Here is a 23,123-nt window from a genome sequence, read left to right as displayed (position 1 = left end):
CAGGAAATTTGTCTACACATAAACGTTCTGGAGTTAAGGGCCATTCACAATGACCTTTTGCAAGTGGAACATCTTCGCAATCGGCCCGTCTTGATTCAGTCGGACAACATAACAGCAGTAGCGTACATAAACCGCCAGGGCGGAACAAAGAGCAGAGCGGCAATGGCAGAGGCCACAAAGGTGCTCCGTTGGGCAGAAAGGCATACAAGCGCTCTGGACAACTGGGAAGCAGACTTCCTCAGCAGACACGATCTCCATCCAGGAGAGTGGGGTCTTCATCAAGAGGTCTTTGTAGAAGTGACAAGTCTTTGGGGAATTCCTCAAATAGACATGATGACGTCTCGCGTCAACGAGAAACTTCAGAGATATTGTTCCAGGTCGAGAGACCCTCAAGCAATAGCAGTGGATGCCCTAGTGACACCGTGGGTGTTTCAGTCTGTGTACGTGTTTCCTCCGCTTCCACTCATTCCAAAAGTGATAAGGATCATAAGAAGAACAAAGGTTTAAGCGATCCTCATTGTTCCAGACTGGCCAAGGAGGGCTTGGTATCCAGATCTTCAGGAATTACTCATAGGAGATACCTGGCCTCTTCCTCTGAGGGAGGATCTGTTACAGCAGGGGCTGTGCGTGTTCCAAGACTTACCGCGACTTCGTTTGACGGCTTGGAGGTTGAACGCCAGATCCTAGCCCGAAAGGGTATTCCCAAGGAAGTCATCCCCACTCTTATTCAGGCCAGGAAAGGAGTAACATCTAAACATTACCACCGTATTTGGAGAAAATACGTGTCTTGGTGTGAATCCAAGAAGGCTCCTACGGAAGAATTTCAGTTAGGACGTTTTCTCCATTTTCTGCAAGCCGGTGTGGATGCGGGCCTAAAGTTGGGCTCAATTAAAGTACAAATTTCAGCCTTATCTGTTTTCTTCCAAAAACAATTGGCCTCCCTTCCAGAAGTTCAGACTTTTGTGAAAGGTGTGTTGCACATCCAACCTCCCTTTGTGCCCCCTGTGGCACTGTGGGATCTTAACGTGGTGTTGCAGTTCCTTCAATCTCATTGGTTTGAACCTTTACAAAAGGTGGAGTTGAAATTCCTCACTTGGAAAGTGGTCATGCTGTTGGCCTTGGCATCCGCCAGGCGGGTGTCTGAATTGGCGGCCTTGTCTCACAAGAGCCCTTATTTGATCTTCCATGAAGATAGAGCAGAGTTGAGGACTCGTCGGCAGTTTCTGCCGAAAGGGGTTTAGTCGTTCCACTTGAACCAACCTATTGTGGTGCCAGTGGCTACTGACGCCTTGCTGGAATCGAAGTTTCTCGACGTAGTCAGAGCTTTGAAAATTTATGTGGCCAGAACGGCTCAGTTTAGGAACTATTGCGCGCTGGATCTGTCATACGATTCTGCAGGCTCATTCTACAGCTGGATTGCCGTTACCGAAATTGGTGAAGGCCCATTCTACCAGAAAGGTGGGCTCGTCCTGGGCGGCTGCCCGGGGGGTCTCGGCATTACAACTTTGCCGAGCGGCTACTTGGTCGGGTTCAAACACCTTTGCGAAGTTCTACAAGTTGTTATTATTTATAAGTTTGATACCCTGGCTGATGAGGACCTCATGTTTGGTCAATCGGTGCTGCAGAGTCATCCGCACTCTCCCGCCCGTTCTAGAGCTTTTGTATAAACCCCATGGTTCTTGAAGTGACCCCAGCATCCTCTAGGACGTATGAGAAAATAGGATTTTTTTTTTTTTTGTATAATCTGTTTTTATTGTAACAATATAGACTTATAACAAGTTGTAAACATATCTGGGTAACATTCAATGGCAAAATGGTGTGACAACATGAGCGTACACAGATTGATAGTCGCATGTTCAGTACAGTTATAGTCCACATTAACATTTTGGGTTAAGGAAACATAATAAAGGATAGGTGTATAACAAGAAAAAGAAAAAGAAAACATCAAAAGATTGGGGTGACTGAACCGAGTATGTTAAGAAAAGGAGAGTAAGATATGTGCAATGATTTAAGAGTTAAGCTTATTCGTCTAGGACCCCATTACAAATTGAAAATAGGATTTTAATACCTACCGGTAAATCCTTTTCTCTGACGTCCTGGTGGATGCTGGGGAATCCGTAAGGACCATGGGGGAATAGACGGCTCCGCAGGAGACTGGGCACATCTAAAGAGAGATTTAGGACTATCTGGTGTGCACTGGCTCCTCCCCCTATGACCCTCCTCCAAGCCTCAGTTAGATTTCTGTGCCCGGCTGAGCTGGATGCACACTAGGGGCTCTCCTGAGCTCCTAGGAAGAAAGTGTTTGTTAGGTTTTTTATTTTCAGTAAGACCTGCTGGCAACAGGCTCACTGCATCGAGGGACTAAGGGGAGAAGAAGCGAACCTACCTAAGTGGTGGTAGCTTTGGCTTCTTAGGCTACTGGACACCATTAGCTCCAGAGGGATCGAACACAGGACCCGACCTCGTCGTCCGTTCCCGGAGCCGCGCCGCCGTCCCCCTTACAGAGCCAGAAGCAAGAAGGTGGTCCGGAAAATCGGCGGCTGAAGACTTCTGTCTTCTCCAAGGTAGCGCACAGCACTGCAGCTGTGCGCCATTGCTCCTCATGCACACCTCACACTCCGGTCACTGATGGGTGCAGGGCGCTGGGGGGGGGCGCCCTGAGCAGCAATACTGACACCTTGGCTGGCAAACTGGCACCATATATAGCCCCAGAGGCTATATAGGTGCTTTTTAACCCCTGCCAGAATCCATAAAAATGCGGGAGAAAGTCCGCGAAAAAGGGGCGGAGCTATCTCCTTCAGCACACTGGCGCCATTTTCCCTCACAGCTCCGTTGGAGGGAAGCTCCCTGGCTCTCCCCTGCAGTCAATACACTACAGAAAGGGTTAAAAAGAGAGGGGGGGCACAATTTAGGCGCAGTATACAATATATATAGGCAGCTATAAGGGAAAACACTCTTTATATGTGATATCCCTGTGATATATAGCTCCCTGGTGTGTGCTGGCATACTCTCCCTCTGTCTCCCCAAAGGGCTTTGTGGGGTCCTGTCCTCTGTCAGAGCATTCCCTGTGTGTATGCTGTGTGTCGGTACGGCTGTGTCGACATGTATGAGGAGGATAATGATGTGGAGGCGGAGCGAATGCCTGTAAATGTGATGTCACCCCCTGCAGGATCGACACCGGTGTGGTTGGACTTATGGAAGGATTACGTGAAAGTGTCAACTCCTTACACAAAAGGTCGACGACACAGAACAGCCGGCTACTCAGCTTGTGCCTGTTCCAGCGTCTCAAATGTCATGGGGGGCTCTAAAAACGCCCGCTACCTCAGATGGCAGAAACAGATGTCGACACGGATACCGACTCCAGTGTCGACGACGATGAGACTAGTGTACCCTCCAAATAGGTCCACCCGTTACATGATTGAGGCAATGAAAAATGTATTACACATTTATGATAATACCCCAGGTACCACATAAAAGGGTATTATGTTTGGTGACCGAAAACTACCAGTAGTTTTTCCTGCATCTGAGAAATTAAATGAAGTGTGTGAGGAAGCGTGGTCTTCCCCCGGTAAGAAATTGATAATTTCTAAACGGTTATTGGCAGCGTACCCTTTCCCGCCAGAGGATAGGTCACGTTGGGAAACACCCCATATGGTAGATACAGCGCTTACACGCTTATCAGAAAAGGTGGCACTACCGTCTCCGGATACGGCCGCCCTTAAGGAACCTGCTGATAAAAAGCAGGGGGTTACCCTGAGAGATATAGTCACACACTCGGGCATTATATTGCGACCAGCCATTGCTTCGGCATGGATGTGCAGTGCTCCCGCTGCGTGGTCAGATTCCCTGTCGGAAAATAACTATGGATAGGGACAATATTTTGCTGACAATAGAGCATATAAAAGACGTGGTCTTATACATGCGTGATGCACAGAGGGATATTTGCCGGCTGGCATCAAAAATAAGCGCTAGGTCCATTGCCGCCAGACGGGGGTTATGGACTCGGCAATGGTCAGGCGATGCCGACTCGAATCTGCACATGGAAGTTTTGCCCTATAAGGGGGTAAAACTGTTTGGGGATGGTCTTTCAGACCTCGTTTCCACAGCTACTGCTGGGAAATCGACTTTTTTGCCACAGGCTACCCCACAACAAAAGAAAGCACCGTATCATCAAGTACAGTCCTTTCGGCCCCAGAAAAGCAAGAGGGCTAGAGGCTCATCCTTTCTGCCGAGAGGCAAAGGTAGAGGAAAAAGCTGCAGCGCACAGCTAGTTCCCAAGAGCAGAAGTCCTCCCTGCGTCCGGTAAGTCCACAGCATGACGCTGGGGCTGCTCAGGCGGACCCGGGTACGGTGGGGGCCCGTCTCAGAAATTTCAGCGCCCAGTGGGCTCTCTCACATGGATCTCTGGGTCCTTCAAGTAGTATCTCAGGGGTACAGGCTGGAGTTCGAGACGTTCTTCCCCCCGCCGTTTCCTAAAATCTGCCTTACCGGCACCTCCCTCTGCCAGGGAGGCGGTGTTGGTGGCTATTCAACACTATAATCACAACAAGTGATTGTCAAGGTGCCCCTCCTTCAGCAAGGAAGGGGTTACTATTCCACAATGGTTGTGGTACCGAAACAGAACGGTTCGGTGAGACCCATCTTAAAATTAAAATACTTGAACTTTTATATCAGAAGATTCAAGTTCGAGATGGAATCGCTCAGGGCGGTTATTACGAGCCTGGACGAGGGGGATTACAGGGTCTCCCTGGACATCAAGGATGCATACCTACATGTCCCCATTTACCCTCCTCACCAGGAGTACCTCAGATGTGTGGTACAGGACTGTCACTATCAGTTCCAGACGCTGCCGTTGGAGTTGTCCGCGGCACCGAAGGTCTTTACTATGGTAACGGCCGAAATAATGATACTCCTTCGCAAGAAGGAAGTTTTTATTATCCCGTACTTGGACGATCTCCTGATAAAGGCGAGGTCCAAAGAACAGTTGGTAGTAGGGGTAGCACTCTCTCGGGAAGTGCTACAACAGCACGACTGGATTCTCAATATTCCAAAGTCACCGCTGGTCCCGACGACACGTCTTCTGTTCCTGGGAATGATTCTGGACACAGACCAGAAAAGAGTGTTTCTTCCAGTGGAAGCACACGAGTCCTGGAAAAAATGGTAGCTTCGTACGAAGCATAATTCCATTCGGAAGGTTCCACGCAAGGACGTTCCAGTGGGACCTGTGGGACAAATGGTCCGGGTCCCATCTACAGATACAACAGCGGATAACCCTGTCGGCAAGAAACAGGGTGTCGCTGCTGTGGTGGCTGCAGAGGGCTCATCTACTAGAGGGCCGCAGATTCGGAATACAGGACTGGGTCCTGGTGACCACGGAGGCCAGCCTTCGGGGCTGGGGTGCAGTCACACAGGGAAGAAATTTCCAAGGAGATTTCGCTTCACATAATTATTCTGGAGCTAAGGGCCATTTACAATGCCCTAAGTCAAGCAAGGCCCCTGCTTCAGAACCAGCCGGTACTGATCCATTCAGACAACATCACGGCGGTCGCCCATGTAAACAGTCAGGGCGGCACAAGAAGCAGGATGGCGATGGCAGAAGCCACAAGGATTCTCCGATGGGCGACCTACACCCGGGAGAATGGGGACTTCTTCCAGAAGTTTTCCAAATGCGGGTAAACCGTTGGGAATGACCACGGGTGGACATGATGGCGTCCCGCCTCAACAAAAAGTTGAAAAGATATTGCGCCAGGTCAAGGGACCCTCAGGCGATCGCTGTGGACGCTCTAGTGACACCGTGGGTGTACCAGTCTATGTGTTTCCTCCTCTACCTCTCATACCCAGGGTGCTGAGAATAATAAGACTGCGAGGAGTGAAAACCATACTCATGGTTCCGGATTGGCCAAGAAGCGCTTGGTACCCGGAACTTCAAGAGATGCTGGCAGAGGACCCTTGGCCTCTGCCGCTCAGACAAGACCTGCTGCAGCAGGGACCCTGTCTGTTCCAAGACTTACTGCGGCTGCGTTTGACGGCATGGCGGTTGAACACCGGATCCTAAAGGAAAAGGGTATTCCGGAGGAAGTCATCCCTACCCTGATCAAAGCCAGGAAGGATGTCACTGCAAGACATTATTACCACATTTGGCGGAAATATGTTGCTTGGTGTGAGGCCATGAAGGCCCTGAAGGAGGAATTTCAACTGGGTCGATTCCTACACTTCCTGCAAGCAGGGGTGACGTTGGGCCTCAAATTGGGGTCCATCAAGGTCCAGATTTCGGCTCTGATTTTCTTCCAGAAAGAACTGGCTTCACTGCCTGAAGTTCAGACTTTTGTGAAAGGAGTTCTGCATATTCAGCCTCCTTTTGTGCCCCCAGTGGCACCTTGGGATCTCAATGTGGTTTTGGCATTCCTGAAATCACATTGGTTCGAACCACTTAAGACTGTGGAATTAAAATATCTCACGTGGAAAGTGGTCATACTGTTGGCCCTGGCTTCGGCCAGGCGGGTTTCAGATTTGGCGGCTTTGTCTTGAAAAAGCCCTTATCTGATTTTCCAGATGGATAGGGCAGAATTGAGGACTCGTCCTCAGTTTCTCCCGAAGGTGGTCTCAGCTTTTCACTTGAACCAACCTATTGTGGTGCCTGCGGCTACTAGGGACTTGGAGGATTCCAAGTTGCTGGACGTAGTCAGGGCCCTGAAAATTTATGTTCCAGGACGGCTGGAGTCAGAAAAACTGACTCGCTGTTTATCCTGTATGCACCCAACAAGCTGGGTGCTCCTGCTTCTAAGCAGTCTATTGCGCGCTGGATTTGTAGCACTATTCAGCTGGCGCATTCTGCGGTAGGATTACCGCAGCCTAAATCAATAAAAGCCCATTCCACAAGGAAGGTGGGCTCATCTTGGGCGGCTGCCCGAGGGGTCTCGGCTTTACAACTTTGCCGAGCAGCTACTTGGTCAGGGGCAAACACGTTTGCTAAATTCTACAAATTTGATTCCCTGGCTGAGGAGGACCTGGAGTTCTCTCATTCGGTGCTGCAGAGTCATCCGCACTCTCCCGCCCGTTTGGGAGCTTTGGTATAATCCCCATGGTCCTTACGGATTCCCCAGCATCCACTAGGACGTCAGAGAAAATAAGATTTTACTCACCGGTAAATCTATTTCTCGTAGTCCGTAGTGGATGCTGGGCGCCCATCCCAAGTGCGGATTGTCTGCAATACTTGTACATAGTTATTGTTACAAAAATCGGGTTTTGTTGTGAGCCATCTCTTCAGAGGCTCCAATTGTTATCATACTGTTAACCGGGGTTCCTATCACGTGTTATATGGTGTGATTGGTGTGGCTGGTATGAGTCTTACCAGGGATTCAAAATCCTTCCTTATTGTGTCAGCTCTTCCGGGCACAGTTCCTAACTGAGGCTTGGAGGAGGGTCATAGGGGGAGGAGCCAGTGCACACCAGATAGTCCTAAATCTTTCTTTAGATGTGCCCAGTCTCCTGCGGAGCCGTCTATTCCCCCATGGTCCTTACGGATTCCCCAGCATCCACTACGGACTACGAGAAATAGATTTACCGGTGAGTAAAATCTTATTTTCTCCTAGTCCGTAGAGGATGCTGGGCACCCAACCCAGTGTGTACTTTCCCTGCAGTTGTTATTTCTTATAGTTTTGCACAGGTTTTGTGTTAAAATTTTCAGCACGTTGCTTTAAATATTCATGCTCGTAGGCATGTGTTATGTTGAATGCCATCTACCGCTGGAAGATCCAAGGCCTCTGCCTCTCTTCGGGAGGATCTTCTACTACGGGGCCGTTCGCTTATCAAGACTTACCACGGCTATGTTTGACGGCATGGTGGTTGAGCGCCAGATCTTAGCTCGGAAGGGTATTCCGAGCGAGGTTATTCCTACCCTAATACAGGCTAGGAAGGGGGTAACGTCTAAACATTACCTTCGAATTTGGAAAAAGCATGTGTCTTGGTGTGAATCCAAAAAGTTTCCTGCGGTGGAGTTTCAACTTGGACGGTTTCTCCTTTTCCTGCAAGCACGTGTGGATTTATGCCTGAGATTGGGCTCCATCAAGGTCCAAATTTTGGCCTTATCCATTTTCTTCCAGAAACAATTGACTGTCCTCCCTGAGGTTCAGACCTTTTGGAAAGGGGTTCTGCACATCCAGACCCCTTTTGTGGCGCCAACGGCACCATCGATCTTGATGTGGTGTTGCAGTTCCTGCAATTGGATTTGTTTGAGCCTCTACAGGAGGCTGAAATCAAGTTTCTCACATGGAAGGCGGTAACTTTGTTGGCCTTGGCTTCTGCTCGACGTGTGTCTGAATTGGGGGCTTTGTCCTGTAAAAGTCCCTATCTGATCTTCCATGAGGATAGGGCGGAACTCTGGACTCGTCCACAGTTCCTTCCTAAGGTTGTGTCGGCTTTTCATATCAACGAACCTATTGTGGTGCCAGTGGCTACTGACTCCTCAATTGCTTCAAAGGCCTTGGATGTTGTGAGGACTTTGAAGATTTATGTGAAGAGGACTGCTCGTCTAAGGAAATCTGACTCTGTTTGTCCTATATGATCCCAAGAAAATTGGGTGTCCTGCTTCTAAGCAGTCGATTTTCTCACTGGATCAGTTTCACCATCCAGCATGCCTATTCTATGGCAGGATTGCCGTGTCCAAAATCTGTTAAGGCCCACTCTACTCGCAAAGTGGGTTCTTCCTGGGCGGCTGCCCAGGGTCTCTCGGCCTTACAACTATGCCGAGCAGATACTTAGTCTAGTTCGAACACGTTTGCGAAGTTTTACAAGTTCGATACTTTGGCCTCTGATGACCTCAAGTTTGGTCAAGCAGTTCTGTAGGAGCCTCCGCGCTCTCCCTCCCGTTCTGGTAGCTTTGGTACATCCCCATGGTACTAATATGGACCCCAGCATCCTCTAGGTCTATGACGTAAGAGAAAATAGGATTTTAATTACCTACTGGTAAATCCTTTTCTCGTAGTCCGTAGAGGATGCTGGGCGCCCGCCCAGCGCTTCTTTATCCTGCAGTGTTTATTTGGTTCAGAACTACCTGGTTCCTAGGTAAGCTCTGTGTTCGTTCCTGTTTCAGTACTGTTTCAGCTGTTACGGAGTTCTCTGGCCTGTTGGCCGGATTTGCCTTGTTGTGTGAGCTGGTATGAATCTCGCCACTATCTGTGTATTTCCTTCTCTCGAAGTATGTCGTCTCCGCGTGCACAGTTTCTAGACTGAGTCTGGTAGGAGGGGCATAGAGGGAGGAGCCAGCCCACACTGTTAAACTCTTAAAGTGCCCATGGCTCCTGGTGGACCCGTCTATACCTCATGGTACTAATATGGACCCCAGCATCCTCTACTGACTACGAGAAAAGGGCTTGCCGGTAGGTAATTTAAAATCCTGTTTTTGTTTTTATCCAATACTATGCTATCCCCAAGATCATCCGTTATATATTATAATAGTCATGCTAAAAGTCTGCAGACGATTCGAACTAAGCTGCTGTTATCTTTGTCCAGTCACTAACTTTCTACCAGTGTGCTGTGCCGTGCCAGGCCTTTGAAAGCATATGCAAGAGACAGCAACAGCACAGCCGTGATATAGGCAGTTGCCATTGACATCAGACCTGCTAAAACTGATTATTTCTGGTTTGAGACCCTTGTTGTCTTTTACATGACGGACCTAAGGGAAATGTGATTTCACTTATCATTTAAAACTGACACTCTGATCAGAATATTTTTATTGCTAGCATTTGGCCGCAGTTTTGCAGTATATTCTATATTGTACACATACGGCCTGATTCAGGTTGGATCGTAATAAGCGATCCAACTGCAAAAATTGCTGAGAGGATGCTGGCTCATTCGCAGGGCCCTTCCTGCACATGCGCTCCGCAGAAAATGCGAACCCCTCTGCCTGTCAGTCCGGCATAGACGGTCGCGTGGCGGCATCGCTCCATTTCCAAGACTGAGTGTTGCGGGGGCGAGGCTTCAAAACGATCGCATCCAGGCTGCGCCTGCAGGAGGCTACCCCATTTTTTACGATCACGCTGAAATTGCAGTGCGACCGCAGCTTCAGCGATGTGCGGCCCCCAGCATGCGATCCAAAGGATTGCAAATTCTGCTACTTGGCAGAATTTGCAATCCTTGCTGAACTAGGCCCATTGATCGCAAAATTTATTTGTAAACAATATATGCAGTTTTTCTTCAGGGACTAACAAAGATTTGTGGGGCTACTAACACATGGGAAAGCCATGTAAAGCTTCCCGTGGGTCAGTGGCGTCACAACGGGGGTGCGGCCCACACCCAAGTGTCACCCGCCAAGGACCTGCCGGCTCCTCTTCAGTGACGGCAGATGAGTGTTGCACTGTTACATTACGTGCAGCACCCAGCTTCTGTCACTGTGCAGGTGCCAGCACCTTGCACACACTAGTCCCCGGGTGCAGCCCGCAACCCCCGGGACACCCAGAGCGAGAAAACAGAGATTTGGTCCACAAGGCCACGCCCCTACCTATGAGACCGCGCCCCTTTTGCCATTTCTCGGCTTTGTTGCGACCTAAGTTCTACGCCTGCAGCCCTGATTGTTTGCCCCTGTAACTTTTTGATCATCATAGCGAAGCAGAAGCTTACAGGAAACTGCAGGGACTTAGATTGGAAAGAAAAACATTGATGGGTATACATGGTATAAACACAGTCTCACCTGCACCATATCCCGTTAGAATCTCTGCCTCAATTAGGTTCCTCTGCAAAGCAGTCACTTATAAATCGGGTTCTGTTGTATAACCTGGGCAGAGTCAAGTTCCGCAGAAGCAAGACCGGAACACCAACTGTCAGTGCAGTGCTATACGCTGGAAGTCCAATTGCACTAAGTGGGTTTAATAATTCCACTCATACTGTAGAGTCATTTTGGACGGGTTGGTATTGGATGACCGGCGGTTGGGAGACCGGCGATCACCATACCGATGCCGGGATCCCGCCTGTCAGGTAGCCAGAGGAGGAGGGGGCGCGAGTGCAACAAAGCCCCTTGTGGGCTTGCCACACAGCGGGCTCACAACAGGTTCTATTCCCACTCTATGGGAATAGTCCCTGTTGCTCGGCATGCCAACCAGGCTAGTCAGTGTTAGAGATGCCAGCACCGGTATCGTGACCGCCGGTCACATAACCGCATCCCTTTTGGACTTGAGGAGCCTGCACACGGCAAGTGTCTGGTTGTTCATTTATTGTTCCTCTCCCTGGTGTCAGATCGAGACCATACATACCTCAGTCCTTTCTAGGTCACTAAGCTATACAATAGGTAAAATGCGATATAAATTCATACAGTAGTTTTTGTGTGATGCCAGAACGTACAGACACACTAAATTTCACTTTTCTTTTTTTTTTGTCTCGTTGGTCCATAAACAATCCTTAGAAGTATAATTCTCAACAAAAAAATGTCTATGTACAGACACAACCCTTACAGTTTTATTATATATACAGTATATAGATTTTTATTGTAGGGTTTCCCTATTTATCTTTGGCTATGTAAGGCTTTGTGTGAACCCAATTTCCACTGTTGTAATGTTGTTTATTACTGTTACAGTGTTTCAGTGATAACCTCATTTAAGGACAAAACAATGAAAAAATCAGAGTAAATCTGTGAAAAGCACAAACATTATCCCATTGGTCCGATTCTGCATATGCTACAGCAGTGTTTTTCAACCCTGTGCCATGGCACACTAGTGTACCCTGAGCAGTCTCCAGGTGTGCCACCATAGAAGCAGAGCCAGGCCAGTCAGTGTGTTGCCGCTACTGAGGCCCTGGAACGATCAATACTGGTGGGTTTAGTGGTTGCAGAGCCAGTTGTAATTTTGGGCCCGGGCAGTGTTGGGCTCTTCTGGCTTTCTCAGATGTGGCTCAGGAGTTGCCTATGGAGAAGCTGTGAAATTACATCCTAGGACACGCAACTGCACCATGCATCACCGATATATTGGAATGTGCCTTGGCAATATTTAAATCTTGTTCAGTGAGTTGTAAAAGGTTGAAAATCTCTAGTGTATGGTCTTGTTGACTGTTACTCCTTGGGAGATACAACAGAAGTTCACATAAGCCTGAGATGTTGGTGGCACATGCCTCCACCCAAGGCAGCACTTGAATTTTGCTAAAAATAAAAAAAATGATCTGACGTCCTAGTGGATGCTGGGAACTCCGTAAGGACCATGGGGAATAGACGGGCTCCGCAGGAGACTGGGCACTCTTAAAAGAAAGATTAGGTACTATATCTGGTGTGAACTGGCTCCTCCCTCTATGCCCCTCCTCCAGACCCCAGTTAGAATCTGTGCCCGGCCAGAGCTGGATGCACCTAGTGGGCTCTCCTGAGCTCACTAGAAAAGAAAGTATTTGTTAGGTTTTTTTATTTTCAGTGAGATCTGCTGGCAACAGACTCACTGCTACGAGGGACTGAGGGGAGAGAAGCAAACCTACCTGCTTGCAGCTAGCTTGTGCTTCTAAGGCTACTGGACACCATTAGCTCCAGAGGGATCGAACACAGGGCCCGACCTCGATCGTCCGTTCCCGGAGCCGCGCCGCCGTCCCCCTTGCAGAGCCAGAAGACGGAAGATAAAGATGAAAAACGGCGGCTGAAGACTCCTGTCTTCATTAAGGTAGCGCACAGCACTGCAGCTGTGCGCCATTGCTCCCATAGAACACCACACACTACGGTCACTGTTGGGTGCAGGGGGGAGGGGGGGCGCCTTGGGCAGCAATTAGTTTACCTTTTGGCACAAATAGCACATAATACAGTGTATAACACTGTATATGTGCAAAACCCCCCGCCATTAACATTATAAAAAGCGGGAGAAGCCCGCCGCTGAGGGGGCGGGGCTATCTTCCTCAGCACAGCCAGCGCCATTTTCTCTTCACAGCTCCGCTGGAAGGACGCTCCCCAGGCTCTCCCCTGCAGTATACAGTACAACAAGGGTAAAAAAGAGAGGGGGGGCACATAAATTTAGGCGCAAATTGGTGTTAATAAGCAGCTATTGGGAAAAATCACTCAGTATAGTGAAAATCCCTGTGTTATATAGCGCTGTGGTGTGTGCTGGCATACTCTCTCTCTGTCTCCCCAAAGGACTTTGTGGGGTCCTGTCCTCAGTCAGAGCATTCCCTGTGTGTGTGCGGTGTGTCGGTACGGCTGTGTCGACATGTTTGATGTGGAGGGCTACGTGGAGGCGGAGCAGGAGCCGATAAGTGTGATGTCGCCCCCTACAGGGCCGACACCGGAGTGGATGGATATGTGGAAGGTATTAACCGACAGTGTCAACTCTTTACATAAAAGGTTTGATGACGTAACAGCCTTGGGACAGCCGGCATCTCAGCCCGCGCCTGCCCAGGCGTCTCAGAGGCCATCAGGGGCTCAAAAACGCCCGCTAGCTCAGATGGCAGACACAGATGTCGACACGGAGTCTGACTCCAGTGTAGACGAGGATGAGACAAATGTACAGTCCACAAGGGCCATCCGATGCATGATTACGGCAATGAAAAATGTGTTGCACATTTCTGACATTAACCCGGTTACCACTAAAAAGGGTATTATGTTTGGGGAGAAAAAGCAGCCAGTGAGTTTTCCCCCATCTGATGAATTAAATGAATTGTGTGAAGAAGCGTGGTGTTCCCCTGATAAGAAACTAGTGATTTCTAAGAGATTACTGATGGCGTACTCTTTCCCGCCAACGGATAGATTACGCTGGGAGACATCCCCTAGGGTGGACAAGGCGCTCACACGATTATCTAAAAGGGTGGCACTGCTGTCTCAGGATACGGCCGCCCTAAAGGAGCCTGCAGATAGAAAGCAGGAGGCTATCCTGAAGTCTGTATATACACACTCAGGTACTATACTGAGACCGGCTATTGCTTCAGCATGGATGTGTAGTGCTGCAGCAGCATGGTCTGATACCCTGTCAGACAACATTGATACCCTCGACAGGGATGCTATTTTGCTAACCATAGAGCATATAAAGGACGTAGTCTTGTATATGAGGGATGCACAGAGGGACATTTGCCGGCTGGCATCTAGAATTAATGCAATGTCCATTTCTGCCAGGAGAGTATTATAGACTCGGCAGTGGACAGGTGATGCTGATTCTAAAAGGCACATGGAGGTTTTGCCTTTTAAGGGTGAGGAATTGTTTGGGGACGGTCTCTCGGACCTCGTATCCACAGCAATAGCTGGGAAGTCAACATTTTTACCTCAGGTTTCCTCACAGCCTAAGAAAGCATCAGAGGCGCATCCTTTCTGCCCAGAGGCAGGGGTAGAGGAAAAAAGCTGCACCAGACAGCCAGTTCCCAGGAACAAAAATCCTCCCCTGTTTCCACTAAGTCCACCGCATGACGCTGGGGCTCCACAGGTGGAGCCAGGTGCGGTGGGGGGCGCGTCTCCGGAACTTCAGCGACCAGTGGGTTCGCTCATAGGTGGATCTCTGGGTTCTACAAGTGGTATCTCAGGGATACATGCTGGAGTTCGAGGCGACTCCCCCTCGCCGTTACCTCGAATCAGCCTTGCCAGCGGCTCCCAGGGAAAGGGAGGTAGTGCTGGCGGCTATTCACAAGCTGTACCTTCAGCAGGTGATAATCAAGGTTCCCCTCCTTCAACAGGGACGGGGTTACTATTCCACAATGTTTGTGGTACCGAAACCAGACTGTTCGGTGAGACCCATTCTAAATTTAAAATCCTTGAACACTTATGTAAGGAAGTTCAAGTTCAAAATGGAATCGCTCAGGGCGGTTATTGCAAGCCTGGAAGAGGGGGATTTTATGGTGTCGCTGGACATCAAAGACGCTTATCTGCATGTCCCCATTTACTCACCTCACCAGGTCGTACCTCAGGTTTGTGGTACAGGACTGTCATTACCAATTCCAGACGTTGCCGTTTGGTCTGTCCACGGCACCGAGGGTATTTACCAAGGTAATGGCCGAAATGATGATACTCCTTCGGAAGAAGGGAGTTATAATTATCCCGTACTTGGACGATCTCCTTATAAAGGCGAGGTCCATGGAGCAGTTGTTAGTCAACGTAGCACTATCTCGGGAAGTGCTGCAACAGCACGGCTGGATTCTGAATATCCCAAAGTCGCAGCTGATTCCTGCGACGCGTCTGCTGTTCTTGGGCATGATTCTGGACACAGAACAGAAGAAGGTGTTTCTCCCGGTGGAGAAGGCCCAGGAATTGTCATCTCTGGTCAGGGACCTCCTGAAACCAAAACAGGTGTCGGTGCATCACTGCACGCGAGTCCTGGGAAAGATGGTAGCTTCTTACGAAGCAATTCCCTTCGGCAGGTTCCATGCAAGGATCTTTCAGTGGGATCTGTTAGACAAGTGGTCCGGATCGCATCTTCAGATGCATCGGCTGATCACCCTGTCCCTGAGGGCCAGGGTGTCTCTGCTGTGGTGGCTGCAGAGTGCTCATCTTCTCGAGGGCCGCAGATTCTGGGTCCTGGTGACCACGGATGCAAGCCTACGAGGTTGGGGGGCAGTCACTCAGGGAAGGAACTTCCAAGGACAGTGGTCAAGTCAGGAGACTTCCCTTCACATAAATATTCTGGAACTAAGGGCCATTTACAACGCCCTGAGTCAAGCAGAGCCCCTGCTTCAAAACCAACCGGTGCTGATTCAGTCAGACAACATCACGTCGGTCGCCCATGTAAACCGACAGGGCGGCACAAGGAGCAGGATGGCGATGGCAGAATCCACAAGGATTCTTCGATGGGCGGAGAATCACGTGCTAGCACTGTCAGCAGTGTTCATTCCGGGAGTGGACAACTGGGAAGCAGACTTCCTCAGCAGGCACGACCTCCACCCGGGAGAGTGGGGACTTCATCCAGAGGTCTTCACGCTGATTGTAAATCGTTGGGAACGGCCACAGGTAGACATGATGGCGTCCCGTCTCAACAAAAAGCTAAAAAAATATTGCGCCAGGTCAAGGGACCCTCAGGCGATAGCTGTGGACGCACTAGTGACACCGTGGGTGTACCAGTTGGTTTATGTGTTCCCTCCTCTTCCTCTCATACCCAAGGTACTGAGGATTGTAAGAAAGAGAGGAGTAAGAACTATACTCATCGTTCCGGATTGGCCAAGAAGATCTTGGTACCCAGAACTACAAGAAATGATCTCAGAGGACCCATGGCCTCTGCCTCTCAGACGGGACCTGTTACAGCAGGGGCCCTATCTGTTCCAAGACTTACCGCGGTTGCGTTTGACGGAATGGCGGTTGAACGCCGGATCCTAACGGAAAAGGGCATTTCAGATGAAGTGATTCCTACACTGATAAAGGCTAGGAAAGACTGTTTGTTAAGGGAGTGCTGCATATTCAGCCCCCTTTTGTGCCTCCAGTGGCACCTTGGGATCTTAACGCTGTGTTGGATTTCCTGAAATCCCACTGGTTTGAGCCACTTAAGACCGTGGAGCTAAAATATCTCACGTGGAAAGTGGTCATGCTATTGGCCTCAGCTTCGGCTAGGCGTGTGTCAGAATTGGCGGCTTTGTCGTGTAAAAGCCCTTATCTGATCTTCCATATGGACAGGGCAGAATTGAGGACTCGTCCCCAATTTCTCCCTAAGGTGGTATCAGCGTTTCATTTGAACCAACCTATTGTGGTGCCTGCGGCTACTAGGGACTTGGAGGACTCCAAGTTACTAGATGTAGTCAGGGCTTTGAAAATCTATGTAGCCAGGACGGCTGGAGTCAGGAAAACTGACTCGCTGTTTATCCTGCATGCGCCCAACAAGCTGGGTGCTCCTGCTTCAAAGCAAACTATTGCGCGCTGGATCTGTAACACGATTCAGCAAGCTCATTCTGCGGCAGGATTTCCGCATCCTAAATCAGTAAAAGCCCATTCCACAAGGAAGGTGGGCTCTTCTTGGGCGGCTGCCCGAGGGGTCTCGGCTTTACAGCTTTGCCGAGCTGCTACTTGGTCGGGTTCAAACACATTTGCTAAGTTCTACAAGTTTGATACCCTGGCTGAGGAGGACCTTGCCTTTGCTCATTCGGTGCTGCAGAGTCATCCGCACTCTACCGCCCGTTTGGGAGCTTTGGTATAATCCCCATGGTCCTTACGGAGTTCCCAGCATCCACTAGGACGTCAGAGAAAATAAAAATTTACTCACCGGTAATTCTATTTCTCGTAGTCCGTAGTGGATGCTGGGCGCCCGTCCCAAGTGCGGACTCTCTGCAATACATGTATATAGTTATTGCTTAACTAAAGGGTTATTGTTATGAGCCATCTGTTACTGAGGCTCAGTTGTTGTTCATACTGTTAACTGGGTATGGTTATCACGAGTTGTACAGTGTGATTGGTGTGGCTGGTATGAGTCTTACCCTGGATTCCAAATCCTTTCCTAGTAATGTCAGCTCTTCCGGACACAGTTTCCCTAACTGAGGTCTGGAGGAGGGGCAAAGAGGGAGGAGCCAGTGCACACCAGATATAGTACCTAATCTTTCTTTTTAGAGTGCCCAGTCTCCTGCGGAGCCCGTCTATTCCCCATGGTCCTTACGGAGTTCCCAGCATCCACTACGGACTACGAGATATAGAATTACCGGTGAGTAAATTCTTATTATTTATGTCTATGATGTAAACAAAGTGCGTTTATATTTATCTATAAAAGATGCGCTAGATTGTTTACATTTAGGGCAGGACCCAGATTCAGTAGGCACCATATGCCCATGCTGTCTTGGGGCAATATAAACCATGCGGATGGTGAGCCTATGGACCTCCTGCAAATAAGATGATTTAAAAAAATTTAAGATCTTGTCATAATGTTAAAGCAAAATATCTGAGGTTGTAACAACATTAGGGAGGTCAGTCCGCCATGAGACGACAATTTTGTTCCAAGTAGGCTTACCGAAAGTGTTGGTTAGGTCAGGATATAAGTATTTAGTGCTAAAGGGGAATGAAGATTCAACGCTTTATAATCCGACGTAATTGGAGGCAGCGAGGCAATGAAGTGGGTTTATCTATAAATCAAATAAACAATATAGGGCTCGTGCTGGCTGTAATCGTTCATATTTATAGCGTTAACTGTTACCTTATTTTCCATAATAGGTGGATTAATCAAAAAGTTTCAAGAATGCCAGTCTATTACAGTCAATGGAGTCAGTTCAGTTAGACGCGACATCGTTACACTTACAATACCATCGTACTTTGGGGATATTTTTTGAGCAGTATCATAGGACTGTGTACAAAAATCCACGAGTCCGGGGTGAGATTGGGTTGCAATGGGGGGGGGAGTCGCAGGTCCAGTAGCAGTATTTTCACACCATTACAGTTTACCCCACTTGTTAGAGAGATGGAGGCGCATTATCATAAAAAGCAAGATCTTAATTTTTTTTCAATGTAAACTGGGCTTAGCAACCCAAAGTAGGAGAGCGGCAAATCAGACTTTCCATCTAACAAAGCACCAGGCTCCTTTTTGTTTTCTATTTGATTTACCCCACTTGTGCCTGATTGAACTGAGCCAAAGATTGTTACTTTGTGCGAATAAATTACTGTAATTTATTATAACAAGTCACAGAAGTAGCCACGGATCTTTGTAACTCATAGCGGTCAGTTCAGTAAGGGGTGGCAAGTTGCTGTTGAACTCTCCCATCTTGTGGCAAAGTTTTGCCCTGGATTTGTAAACGCAGGCCTATTGGGCTATGAACAGAAATCCATGAGTACAGCAGTACTGTAAATGCTGCATATAGCAGATGCGATGTGTTGTGTCTATTTGATCTGACCCAGTAGTGTACAGAAATGGGTAATTTATGGGATTTGTGGTGTGGTCTGTTGTTTTAGAGCACCGAAAGCTACACTACCAACTAGTAAAAGTTAGTAATGTGTCCCTCCCCCTAGGGGGAGCTCTGTGCTCCGTTCAAACCATGATACCTCCGTTTCCTCTTCATGTTCAATGGTGTCTCCATATGTGACAGCCATCCCTAGTATTCTGTGCTGTGGATAGAAGGTGTGTGGCTAATACGGCACCTGATCGGACACTGGTTCTGTTAGGCGCAACATTAGTTAGACATTCCATAGTCTGTGCAGGTCCAAATCATCTGCCCAAGCTGTCTTCTCCGACGAAGATCTGTGGATGGAAATGGGTAAAACCCAGAGGTCAGGAAAATGGGGCTAAATTGCTACCAAATATATATTGTGGGTAAGTGTTGAATGAAAATGGGTTGTCTGAAAGCGTTTGGTGAAAGCGTTTGGTGTTTATAATATCCTTTACTTGTTTTTATGGTTTTTATAAGTCTGTACAAATCTACACTCATTGATTGTGATTCTGTTTTTCCCAACAGTTTGGATTCAGCTTGGACAGGACGAAGAATGATGGTTTCTCTACTTACTTGGTAAGCTCTTAAGTTGGTCTATGCTGTGGCTGATGTGAACTGTAACATGAATGTACTTTCCCCTGGGACTCGCTATAGAAACACAGTTTATATTACTCACCCATATAAAATTTATAATATTATTGTTGTTATTATTATTATTATTATTATTATTATTATTATTATCATCCTTTTATATGGCTCCACAGAGTACATAAATGACTAAGCAAAACTGGAAAATGGTGACTTAAGGGCCCCATACACTAGGACGATTTTAAAAGATTTCATACAATTCCGATATATCCGTCTGATATATTGTATGAAATTGTGTACAATCGTATGTGTTTTAGATCGTATCCAATCTGATGCGCGTCCCCGTGGCTGTCGGATAGGATCCCCTAGGTCGTTGGTGCTGCACTAATGATATATCGGAATTGGATGGAATCGGATGAAAAAAGTGTGTTTTTTGTGCATGTGATATATGAAACTCCTATTTTTTGATAGGTTTGATGTTCTGTCTAAATCCTCTAAAGAAATAGACAGCTTCTTTAAAAAATGGGACCCGTATATCAACACTAAAACCTTCTTCTGTACATTCCTAGATATCTGACTTCTTTCATGGTCTCACCTCCACCTCTAGTACTGTGGGGTAATATTAACCATATATGAGTATGTTGCATAACAGTTTGAGACTTATAGGGGGATATCCAATTATCCCCGTTAAAACATCGGATCTGACTTTTTTGTTTCACCGATTTAAAAATAAAAAATAAAAAATGTTTTTTTTTTTACATGCTATCCTGTTAAATCGCGTGTAAAAAACAAAACAAAAAAAAACCCTTTCTCCCGAAAACACACAGGTTCAGTGAAACCTGTGTGTTTTTGGGTGAAACAGCCCCATTTTCGTCGAAAACGGGGCTGTTCCCGGGGATTCTATCCGGCAGGCGAAACAAAATCCCCAATAAGCCGGCGCGTGCCGCGGCTTATCGGGGCTAATTAGATAGCCCCCAGCGGGATAATTAGCCCCGGTAAAAAAACGGGGCTAATTGGATATCCCCCATAGAGTTAGAGTCTTAAGGGCCCCATACACTACAACGATCTCATGTCAGAGGTGAACGCAGGCAATCACCCCGGCAGCCTCCTTGGGGAGCAGGATCGACCAAGATACATCGTATGCTACCCATTTGCATACAATATATCTTGTCGATCCCAAGCCTTGCCCCCAGGTCGGACCAGATTGAATGTGTAGCACATTCAGTCTGGAGGATCCGATCTGATGCTCACTGGAACGCGCATCGGATCGGTTCGGGAACACCTCTTCTTATGATGGAGACAATTCCTCCCCCCCCCCCCCCCCCCCCCCCTCCCCCCCCCCCATATTATTTTTGAAACTCACAGCTACAGCCTCCTCTCCCCGTTGCTTCACCCCTCCCCCCAGTTTATCTACTTAGTTATTCCCCCCCATACCCTCTTACTGATCTAATACATTTATTACTAGAATTTTATTTTTGTGACTATATTGACACGGTTTGAGTAAGAAACATTCTGAGGAGAGCAGTAATCAACTCTATAGACACTGTAATAGTATTTCTCTGACGTCCTAAGTGGATGCTGGGGACTCCGTCAGGACCATGGGGTTTAGCGGCTCCGCAGGAGACAGGGCACAAAAGTAAAAGCTTTAGGATCAGGTGGTGTGCACTGGCTCCTCCCCCTATGACCCTCCTCCAAGCCTCAGTTAGATTTTTGTGCCCGGCCGAGAAGGGTGCAATCTAGGTGGCTCTCCTAAAGAGCTGCTTAGAGTAAAAGTTTGTTAGGTTTTTTATTTTCAGTGAGTCCTGCTGGCAACAGGCTCACTGCTACGAGGGACTTAGGGGAGAGAAGTGAACTCACCTGCGTGCAGGATGGATTGGCTTCTTAGGCTACTGGACACCATTAGCTCCAGAGGGAGTCGGAACACAGGTCTCACCCTGGGGTTCGTCCCGGAGCCGTGCCGCCGACCCCCCTTGCAGATGCCGAAAAGTGAAGGTCCAGAAACGGCGGCAGAAGACTCTTCAGTCTTCATAAGGTAGCGCACAGCACTGCAGCTGTGCGCCATTGTTGTCAGCACACTTCATAGCAGCGGTCACTGAGGGTGCAGGGCGCTGGGGGGGGCGCCCTGGGCAGCAATGATAGTACCTTATTCTGGCTAAAAATACATCACATATAGCCCCTGGGGGCTATATGGATGTATTTAACCCCTGCCAGGTCTCAGAAAAACGGGAGAAGAAGCCCGCCGAAAAGGGGGCGGGGCCTATTCTCCTCAGCACACAGCGCCATTTTCCCTCACAGAAATGCTGGTGGGAAGGCTCCCAGGCTCTCCCCTGCACTGCACTACAGAAACAGGGTTAAAACAGAGAGGGGGGGCACTTATTTGGCGATATGTATATATATATATTAAAATGCTATAAGGGAAAAACACTTATATAAAGGTTGTCCCTGTATAATTATAGCGTTTTTGGTGTGTGCTGGCAAACTCTCCCTCTGTCTCCCCAAAGGGCTAGTGGGGTCCTGTCCTCTATCAGAGCATTCCCTGTGTGTGTGCTGTGTGTCGGTACGTGTGTGTCGACATGTATGAGGACGATGTTGGTGAGGAGGCGGAGCAGTTGCCTGAAATGGTGATGTCACTCTCTAGGGAGTCGACACCGGAATGGATGGCTTATTTAAGGAATTACGTGATAATGTCAACACGCTGCAAGGTCGGTTGACGACATGAGACGGCCGGCAAACAAATTAGTACCTGTCCAGGCGTCTCTAACACCGTCAGGGGCTGTAAAACGCTCATTTACCTCAGTCGGTCGACACAGACACGGACACTGACTCCAGTGTCGACGGTGAAGAAACAAACGTATTTTCCTTTAGGGCCACACGTTACATGTTAAGGGCAATGAAGGAGGTGTTACATATTTCTGATACTACAAGTACCACAAGAAGGGTATTATGTGGGGTGTGAAAAAACTACCTGTAGTTTTTCCTGAATCAGATAAATTAAATGAAGTGTGTGATGATGCGTGGGTTTCCCCCGATAGAAAATTATTGGCGGTATACCCTTTCCCGCCAGAAGTTAGGGCGCGTTGGGAAACACACCTTAGGGTGGATAAGGCGCTCACACGCTTATCAAAACAAGTGGCGGTACCGTCCCCAGATAGGGCCGCCCTCAAGGAGCCAGCTGAGAGGCTGGAAAATATCCTAAAAAGGTATATACACACATACTGGTGTTATACTGCGACCAGCGATCGCCTCAGCCTGGATGTGCAGCGCTGGGGTGGCTTGGTCGGATTCCCTGACTGAAAATATTGATACCCTTGACAGGGACAGTATTTTATTGACTATAGAGCATTTAAAGGATGCATTTCTATATATGCGAGATGCACAGAGGGATATTTGCACTCTGGCATCAAGAGTAAGTGCGATGTCCATATCTGCCAGAAGATGTTTATGGACACGACAGTGGTCAGGTGATGCAGATTCCAAACGGCACATGGAAGTATTGCCGTATAAAGGGGAGGAGTTATTTGGGGTCGGTCCATCGGACCTGGTGGCCTCGGCAACAGCTGGAAAATCCACCTTTTTTACCCCAAATCACATCTCAGCAGAAAAAGACACCGTCTTTTCAGCCTCAGTCCTTTCGTCCCCATAAGGGCAAGCGGGCAAAAGGCCAGTCATATCTGCCCAGGGATAGAGGAAAGGGAAGAAGACTGCAGCAGGCAGCCCATTCCCAGGAACAGAAGCCCTCCACAGCTTCTGCCAAGTCCTCAGCATGACGCTGG

General features: G+C 48.4%; 1 protein-coding gene across 1 annotated transcript in view; it reads left to right on the top strand.

Annotated features, from left to right (window-relative positions):
• The window catches only part of GPR107 (G protein-coupled receptor 107), a 206,719-nt gene that overhangs the window by 17,378 nt on the left and 166,218 nt on the right, over positions 1-23,123 (top strand). The window contains exon 3 of the mRNA XM_063936684.1: positions 19,288-19,338. Within this exon, the coding sequence (XP_063792754.1) occupies positions 19,288-19,338 (51 nt within the window). The remainder of the gene's footprint in view (positions 1-19,287; positions 19,339-23,123) is intronic.

The sequence above is a fragment of the Pseudophryne corroboree genome, chromosome 8 (assembly GCF_028390025.1).
Source record: "Pseudophryne corroboree isolate aPseCor3 chromosome 8, aPseCor3.hap2, whole genome shotgun sequence".
Taxonomy (NCBI): Eukaryota; Metazoa; Chordata; class Amphibia; order Anura; family Myobatrachidae; genus Pseudophryne; species Pseudophryne corroboree.
This window is presented reverse-complemented; position numbering and strand designations above follow the sequence as displayed.